This window comes from Seriola lalandi, unplaced genomic scaffold, assembly GCF_002814215.2.
Source record: "Seriola lalandi dorsalis isolate HSWRI2012SDOR001 ecotype SW California unplaced genomic scaffold, Sedor1 jcf7180002054581, whole genome shotgun sequence".
Taxonomy (NCBI): Eukaryota; Metazoa; Chordata; class Actinopteri; order Carangiformes; family Carangidae; genus Seriola; species Seriola lalandi.
Genome location: NW_019525134.1, coordinates 2423362 through 2432801, shown reverse-complemented (window position 1 = coordinate 2432801; position 9440 = coordinate 2423362). Strand labels below are relative to the sequence as shown.

Sequence of the window (9440 nt, the reverse complement as noted above, 5' to 3'; positions counted from 1 at the left end):
TGGGGGTTGGGTTGGGGGTGGGGGGTGCAACTGTGTAGTCAAGCCAAGGCAAGAAGGAGGAGTGTGTATGAGATGCGCAGTGTCACAGTAGAAGGGGTGGGAGGGTTATTTGTCTCCATCCAAGGCCTTTTCCCAAAGAGGGAGGCACGGCTCTCAACTCCTCCACTGTCTGGTGCTGGATCAGCTGACCAAGGCCCTCCCCCTTGTGGATTAGCGAGGAGGAGGGCTTGTACTGTGGGTAAGGGGGAGAGACACATAGATGGGAGGAGAGAGAGAGAGAGAGAGAGTGAGAGGAGAGTGAGCTAGAGCAAGAGTGTAAGTGAGGGAGCAGGTCTCGGCAGCCCCTGAATGTAAACAGATTATTAGATTAGTTGCCATGAGAAGAAGACGGCTGAAGAGAGGACTGTCACTCTCTCTCTGTGTCTGTCCCCCTCCCTCCCTCTCTGTTGCTCTCTGTCTCTCTTTCTCTCTGTCAGTGCTCATGGAGCTGTTTTTCTTTTCTTTGTGATTTAGCTGGTGCTGGTGAAACCGGAGAAACTTCTCGCTGGACCGAGGAGGAAATGGAGGTCGCCAAAAAAGGTAGCGTTTCGATTCATTTCTCTCTCGCTTTATCTCTCCATCCTTCCTCTGTTTCTGTGTCGCTGTGATCTTTTCTCGTCTTTCCCCCCTCCCCTGTCTTTTCCTCTTCTGATTATCTGATGTTGCCTCGCCCTGCCTGTTTCTTACGTGCACAAAAAAAAAAGTGTGCACGTGTGTTCGCACGAACACAAACTTGTGCTGCTGCTTTACTGGAAGCTGTGAGAGACTCATGAAGGCTTTCAGGGATCCCTTTTTCTTTTAGCTCCACCGCTCTGCTGGTTTCTCAGAAGTGATCTATTAAGGCCATCCATTAAGCAACATAGCGTGATTTTTTTTTTTTTTTTTTTTTTTTTTTTTTTTTGCTTCCTTTAAGATCACTATCTATTATTCACATTCAAACAATTTGTCAGATCCTCTGAAAAGATTTAAAATCACTTTGGTCTCTTAAATTCTTTAAAATGCTGCATACTGTGCCTGATCTCATCAGTCATTAGTCAGGTCATATGCCATTCAAGCGTGCCCCCTCTCCCCCCTTTTTGCTGGCTTTGTTGCTATAGGCTCTTATGTAGGGTCCCCTGAGTGCCAAGAACCATAGACTGGGGATTTAATGTGGATTAATTGAGACTCAGTTGTGTGGGTTTTGGAGATTTGCTTTCCCCTTTACAAAAATACGTTGCTGCTGTGATCTCCTCAGGCATTCAGACCTGCAGTGTTTCTGGATTAGTGTACGTAAGAGAGACCTGCTTGACCTACTCTAGTCATATGACAGAGCAGGTTCAGAAATCACTTTTATGCTGTGCTGCCACACATGGCTGATCATGCATGCACATTGAAAGCAGTTGCCCTCTAACTCATAGTTGCAACCTGTTGATCTATGCGAGCCTCTGAGGAAATACAAGGCTAACACACCCGAGGCATGGAAGTCGAACCAGAAGCTTTTCCCCGAGGAGGAAAAAGAACTCGGCTCTATGAAGGGAAATAGAAAAGATCAGATTATTGTTGGTATAATTTCACACCTGCAGTCTAATTGGACTTTATGAACAAGCAGTTTTTCAAACATACCTCATCAGACAGGATCCTGTCATATGAAGCTCACATGTTTCAGCCTAATCCTGTTTTTTTTTTTGTTTTTTTTTTAATTTGCTGGTCATTGTTATTTCACTGGTTTGCTGCAACTACATTTTCTGGACAAAATAATTAGAGCAGCCAACAGTGTAAAACGTATAATACAACAAATAATTAAAACTACCATAAAAATGAATCTGCGCCTCTGTGACAACAAACATTTAAGATTACAAGCTTTTTAAAGATGGCTTTTTATTGTAGAGCTATTGCATCATCTTTTATTACAGAGAGAGTTATTCGTTATAACATTTACAATAATTATAACATATTTACAAATCCATGTATCTGCTAAAGCAAGAATTTAGAGTTAAGATGTTAACATCTCCTTAGCTCTGTCAAAGACTTTAGTCAAGGACATTTGCACAATATAGTGAGTAGATTCCTCCCATGGTAATACTATAATGCTGATATGTTACGTCTGTAGTTTTATGCTGATCCATGAACGAGAAAAACAGCCTGTTGGTCAAAGTTGGTCATTTCACTTGATTCATTCTTTGTCATTCTACCTACTGTCATTTGTCACGTGACAACGATCAAGACAGTTGAACAACCAAGTGTAAATTAGTCTCAAGACATCCAAGTGAAGATCTGGGTGCCACAACTAGCATGAATATCTCTTGTTGAATGTGTCGTGCTCAGTTATGCTGTGAAACCGTGTGCAGGGTCTTTGGAAGGTCCTGCTTATCGGGATTGTTATATATACTTGTGTATATTTCTATGGCTGCTAGATGAAGTTACCATAGAGGGGTTACAGGCTTTAGAAGAGACTTCCTCGTGTCATAGTTAAATGGCAGTCTTCCAGTTCACTGCAGCTTGGCAGAAAGGTTCAGAGTTTAGTGAGAACCATGGAAGCTGATTGTGGCTGAGCTCAGAGTTAATCAGGACGGGAAAGACCAAGAACGAGCCATAGCAACAGGGACCCCAGGGGTGTAGTGCAAACATCAATAGGAATACTAACAGCAGCTTTGGATTGTAAAGAGAGACTATTAAGAATTTATTGGGATCATATTCTTGCATCTGATACAGCATTAAGCAGTAATGGGAAATGTAAGAATTATTTAATGTCAGGGTTTGTTCATGTCACTCAGTTGAATAGAGTGCAGAAGGCATTAATTAGTCCTAGTTTAGCATTAGCTTTTATTATTGTAAACGACAAGTGTTTTCAATTTTACCATCTTACTAGCAAATCTTTAATGCTGAATTGTCTTTCTTCGTCCAGGGCTTGTTGAGCACGGGCGTAACTGGACAGCCATTGCCAAAATGGTGGGCACCAAAAGCGAGGCGCAGTGCAAGAACTTCTATTTCAATTACAAGAGACGTCACAACCTGGACAACCTGCTCCAGCAGCATAAGCAGGTAAGCCATTTGTTATCCTCTGCTTTCTGTCACGGCGTGTCATTGAACTGCTGTAACTATAATGTATGAATGCAAGATGTGACTTTGTTTGTGTTTCCCAGGATACGCGTCGGGCTCGTGCTGATAGGTCTCAAGGCGAAGGTCTAGCCACAGCATCACCTGATGATGATGAGGACAACGCAGATGACAGTGAAGGTTAGAGAGATGGATGATAGAGAGCATGAGCTCATTGTTAAACACACACGCACACACACACACACACATTTTGTTTTGTTTTTGACTTTTCTTCTCGTTTATCTGACGTACGCGTCCTAGGGCAACCTGCATGAAGGACACACAGCAGGCTGATAGGTTTTTCTATCCAGTTTTTGTCCTTGCTGTGAGTCGTGGGGCTTTGTGCCTGATATTACCAGGTACTAAGTCAAGAGAATAAGGAGAGAAAGAATGTAGTGCTACAATGCAAAGCAGGAAACCTTGATCCGAAATGCCCTCTGAATTGTCATTTAAGGATTTCATTTGAGTTGATAGCAATGTGCCTGCTCTCCACCGACTGTAGTTTTAATGAGAGAGGGAAAAAGGATCAAATGAAAAAAAAAAAAAAAAGCAAAGGGAGGAGAGGAAGAGATAAAAGATATGAACTAATTCTGACTACATGGGCGCCTGTTGCATAACAGTTCTTGGCTTTGAAGACTCAAGAAGGCCTGCTCTTTGAAGACAAAGTGCTGGTTCTCTTGTTTGATCCAGAAAGCCCGGCTGTCTACCCGCCTTCCTCCTCTCCAGAAGCCCTTATCTATGCTGGCATGATATGGTGAGGGCAGCCCCCTATGAAAAATACACCATGCTATGTGTAGAAATATAGTTTTACAAAGAGAATCACCGGTTTGTAAAATCAACATTTTCTCTTTTGAACACTGAAGTGATTTTAATTTGTGCCTTTTGTTGGTCGCACTCAGCGAACCTCCAGCTCACAAGATAGCAGCAGCAGCAGCGAGAGGAGGTCACAAGGTTTTCTGTCATGTTTATTTGACTTTCTCCTTGTCTCACGGAAACCCAAACTGCTCTGTAGAGGCCTTGGTGATCTGCAGATCTCATGTTATACAGTTATACAGTTATACATAAAGCCATACAGGGGCATTAGTATAACTCTATTAAAGTGTACTTACAAACATTGTGATGGTTGTCGTGTGGATGTTTAGTAATGCCGCTTCTCTGATTTAGGTTTGATACATTTAATGCATCTGCAAATTGTATTTGCATAGACATAGTACCGGGATCATCATGGCAACAGCTGCAGTGGTAGACAATATGCAAACCAACAGAGGCAGGCAGATTTTATACCCAGTTTTTATCTTAAGGATGTATGGTATTTGAGCTTTTTGTATCACTTGTTGTTCAGTGTCTTTGTTTGACATACTGTATGTCTACAAGTTGGCGTTTAAGATATCGTAAATCAAGTGTTATAGAAAAAGGTGATTAGTTTGTATCTTGAAAAGCTGTTTTTTGTACCTTTTTTAAATGTATCTTTGGTCTTAGCACAAAACATACATGGTGTAGAAAAGATCATTGAATAAAAGTTGTTCATAGTTTGCAGCAGGAAATGGTAATTACATGTGTGCTGAAGCAAAAAGTGAGTCCAGATGGGAAGTACAGAAATGTGTGAGGTGTGAAGGGAAGTGAAGACAACTTTCATAATCAGTTTAAGGTCTGTGTCATCGCTGGATCAGATAAGCAGGTGTTAGTGGGTCGCACAGTTTGCTGCTGTAGACTCTCTACGATCAGCAGCTGATGTTTACATAATGATTTTCTGGATTATTACCTATGTGATGCCATGTTTTCAGTTTCAATGATGTCTTGGGTTTTTCATTGATTATTTCACTTCCACATTCACGATACAGTTGATCTTCTAAGTAAAGCTTCCCTGCATGAGAAATCACAGCAGTATGTAGATTAATGTTGTGACAGTTCTACATTTATTTTCATGTTTGTCATTATTCTGTTTGTGTCGTTATTTATTTTTAAATGACAACTCAATTGGCTTCAAAACCTTGTGAGTTGCAATGGGTTTGATGTATTCTTTGACATGTACTAATTCATCTTGTCATGCTTCTTCAGGTGGCGACAACAGCTCTGATACAGAGAGTGCCCCCTCCCCCTCTCAGGCTGACTCCTCAAAGTCAGGTGACTCCAAGAGGGCGGACAGCGCTGCAGGGGATGCTCAGTGCTCTGACCAGGACAAAGGTCAAGCCAGCAATGGCAAGACCCCAGAGCCCGCATACGGGGAACTCTGTGTCAAGGAGGAGAAGAGCCCAGAGAGCGAGAGCGGAGCTCAGGAGGAAAAGGCCCGGGTGTCTGCCTATACAGGCGCGGTACATCCCAAAACTGAACCTCAGGATGTGGACATGAAGACCGGAGAGGTTCAGGTTAAGATGGAGCCTGAGATCAAGGAGAAAGGAGAGAAAGGAGATCATGGCGAAATGCACAGGGATCTCCATTCTGATAATGACTCCAGCGCCACCTGCAGTGCTGACGAGGACGTGGAAGCGGAGCCTGAAAGACAGAGGTGTGTTTTTTTTTTTTTTTTTTTTTTTCATAAACACCGTCTTCAATGCTCTCATGTTGTGTGAACATATTTACAGTTACTGATACGTTTTGCCTTGTTGCCACTGCAGAATATTCTCCATGGAAAAGCCTTCACTGCTCACCCCGCCAGGCACCGTGCTGGTGTCCTCACCCAAGCAAACCCAGCTCAACATCCAGCAGCTCCAACAGAGGGCAGCTGCCATCCCACCCATGGTTAGTCACAGTTTCACGTTGATCCATATAAGCTGGTACGGAGGCAGCAGCAGGTTGAAAACATACCCACACATTATTACACACACAAGACATTATGAGCATTGTGGTTCTGTCAGCCTTTTAATCTTTTTACTAATTTACAAAGCTCTTTGTTTAAGTGTAAGGTGGAGAAAGTCTTACTTTTATGTTCATCAGATGTGTTTTTTATCCTTTAAAAGCTAAAGTTCATTACAACATATACAGAGAATTAATTTGGTCAGTGTTTCACTACTCAGACAAATCGGTCTGTATCTCACCTGGTTCATATCTGGCATTTCAATTCACCTGGGCTTTTTTTTTTTTTTTTCCTCCGTACCTTATCTAGGTGCCTGGTCCCTTTGGCCCTGGTGGTGTGCCCATCAGCGGTTTCGCCATGTTGCAGCACCAGATCAAAGCGGTGCATGAGTCTGCGCACCAAGAGGAGAAGCAGAGGCAGGATCAGGGAGATCTGGAGCGCAGGCCCCCTTTCAACACCCGCAGCCCCACCGTGCTGGACAGAGATGGTAAGTGAACAAAAGCTATCCTCATTCTGTCCTCATCTGTCCTCCTCCCTGCTCATCGCTCCTTCAGCCTCGTTCCCTGTTGCTGCTAGCGGTGGACTATTTATAGCTAATGCATTTTTTAGGCCCCATTCATTTTTGTGCAGTTTCAAAAAAAAAAGGAAGCGTTTGAAGGTGATCTGGACTGTCGTAGTGTGACCTGCGCCGAGACGAAAAAGTTAGCTGACCCTGTTTTACATTTGATGCAAACTCAAAGCCGAAGTGTGTCTTAACGGTGCGCCTCCTGAATTGCCTTTTGAAGAAGGGGACTGTGGTGCTTTTTTGAAGTTGAACGACTCGAGCATGTCATCTTAGGACATTTGCTGCGTCTGTGCATTCAGACAGACAGACTTCGGCCACTTAGCTTCAGAAGGGAGAGCGGTAACGTCACTAGGCAGACTGCATTACGGCTTGATTTTTTTTTTTTTTTTTGTAAAGCTTTTAGCACCTTTTAGCCAGAGTGCTGTGAAGAGTAGAGCAGCTGTCAGTAAGCTGCTGAGCTTTGGCACCAAGATATTTATTACATAGGTTTCAGCGGGTGTGTGTCCAGCTGGCGGTGTTAGCTGTAGAGGCCCGTCCATTCTAGGTCAGCTCAATGCTCACTGGCATTGAGTTCTTGTTTTAATAGTGGCTGTCTTCCCTTTGTCCTTATGCCTGTGTACTGCAGGTAAGCTCTTACCCTACATGCCTTATGACATGAAGCTGGCTCTGGACCAGGAGGCCCTCTCTGGTCGGCCAGGCTCTCCCTACAGACTCTCTCCCAGGGAGCTGAGCAAGGCCTCACCCCAGCCTGACCCCAACGCCCCCAGTGCCTCCCGCTACAGTGTGCCACCAGGTAAAAGCACACATCTTCACCTCCTCCTCCCCTTCCCCTCCCTTCTTGCCTCCTCCCTTCCTTTGCTGGTATAAATTAGCCTCGCCTGACTCTCATTTGAGTCTTTTGTGTTTGACAGTGGAGGCTTTTGTTGACTGTTGGCAGCAGATTATTATATAGTTCTCGCCACTATTATATTTCAGTCTGACATGTTTTGATATCTTTATTTTATTTACTCTCCTACAGGCTGCTGTAATAGTATGTTTTTATATCTTTATATACAATTGTTTGTGGAGATTTGAATCCTGTTGTAAGTCGGGGTTTGGCAGTGTTTCACAACACTTGTGCATTAGATAAATCAGGTTGAATGATCTCTTGTCCAGAAGTATATGTACATGTACAGGATGTATTTACTCAGTGTTTAGCTGACATAAGATACACTTGAAACCTTTGCATGAGTTTCTCTCATTTTCTAGTACTTCTATTCTGTCATTTTCTGTGTAGTCCTCTTATTTAAAGGTAAAGCTGATGTTTAGGCGCTCGGGTGGAGACAAGCCTTTTGTATGTTTGTGTGTTTGTGGTTTGTTGGCTCTTTTTTTGGTTTGTTGATGTTTAACACTTAATAGGTAGCTGAATACATATATATATATATGTTTTCAGGCCATGCAGAACCTGGATCAATGTACGTGTTAAATGTACGTGTGCTTTAACACAAGTGTGCTTGTGCATGTGTACCAGTACAGAAGAGGTCAAACAAGCATGAGCCAGCTCTGTCTGGTTCACATACTAGAGTAGGTTAGCGATTTTATAACTGAAGCGAGTACGTCAGCGCATGAATCAGATAGTTTTAGCACACTTCTTTGACCCTTAATCTTGCCCTTTGTGCTACATTCAAGAAGCTGAGGTGGTTTGTGAATCACCAGTCAATAGTTGCCATCAGCACCAGTTTTATTATTGGCTTAGGATAACATAATGTTACCTTATTTGAAACGTTATCTCACTTTTAAAATCCAGTGTCATTCACATTTCAGTGACTAAGAAAACAAGAAAAAAGACACTTTTTAATATTGGCTCAATAAATCATGCATTATAATCTAGAAATGCATAACAAAAACCAGCTACTTAGATCACAATAACAGAATAAATATAAAGCAAATGGCAACATTTAATAAAGATTTCACAGCTGTGTGATAATAAAATGAGAATACTCAGTTAACACAGAACAGCAAGCATGTACATGGAGCCGTGACAAAGACACAATATTGATATTGACAAAGATAAACAAGTAATACAATGAAGACATTTTCTGCATCTGTAGTGTTACAGCTCACTACAGCTCACAAAGGAGAGCACATGACAAGAAATACCTGTATCTGTCTGTTACGATACTCACTCTGCTACACACTGAGCTGCAATGAGACATTTACCTTCAAAACAAATCCATTTTTATTTACACGTGTTTGACGTTGCAGGGGAAGTTCAGATATTCTCTGTAAATTGTTACAATGAACAATGAATTTTGAATTGTATTTTGAATGATTAGTTTCCATAATAAAACCTATTTTATTGCTGTTGTGACACTGATTGAAAGCTCCATAAATTGGACAACTTTCAGATGTTTTAGAGTGATACCAGAGTAAAGTAATGTGTCCGGGCAGGAGTAGGATCAAAAGCATAAAGACGTTTGATGTTGATCTTGCGGGCAATCATTAGTTTCTCTGTATTGCATTGCATTCATTTACTATATTTACAGAGCGATGATTCAAGGACAGCAGTAAAAGTTTTCTTCTGCTTAAAGAAGGCAGAAGGCAAAGTGCTGCACTTCACCAAATTCATGTGCAAGGAAAACATTCCCTGTGAAAATGTCTGCTGCTGTCATTGATGTGGAAACGGCATTTGGACTTTTACTGAAGCTGGACTGCAAGAGTTTCTCTTGTCATTTGGGGAAAAACATATTTCTCATGTCCTGACAAATTAGGTTGTTGTCCGTGATGGTGAACTGTAGCATGAATGTTAATGTTTGACACAGTCTCCCTGCAACAGGGATTTATAAATTCGTCATAAGAGTGGCTTGTTTTCTTATCGGTCCCCGTGCGACGGCGATGACGTCCGTGCCTGCTGGTGGAACTCTAATGCAGACATTTGCATTTTTGATTTTGTAGAGTGCAGAGCATGAGGCGCACTCCCTGCAGGGA

The 9440-nt window shown here is 42.3% G+C and overlaps 1 protein-coding gene across 6 annotated transcripts in view; it reads left to right on the top strand.

The window, feature by feature from the left end:
- The window catches only part of ncor1 (nuclear receptor corepressor 1), a 51479-nt gene that overhangs the window by 28583 nt on the left and 13456 nt on the right, over window positions 1-9440 (top strand). For 5 of the 6 annotated variants that reach the window (XM_087177135.1, XM_087177134.1, XM_087177133.1 and 2 more), the window contains 7 exons: window positions 514-579; window positions 2924-3060; window positions 3162-3255; window positions 5173-5620; window positions 5730-5853; window positions 6218-6395; window positions 7099-7266. In XM_087177135.1, coding sequence (XP_087033261.1) covers window positions 514-579; window positions 2924-3060; window positions 3162-3255; window positions 5173-5620; window positions 5730-5853; window positions 6218-6395; window positions 7099-7266 — 1215 coding nt within the window. The remainder of the gene's footprint in view (window positions 1-513; window positions 580-2923; window positions 3061-3161; window positions 3256-5172; window positions 5621-5729; window positions 5854-6217; window positions 6396-7098; window positions 7267-9440) is intronic. The other variant, XM_087177136.1, reaches the window with a different exon arrangement.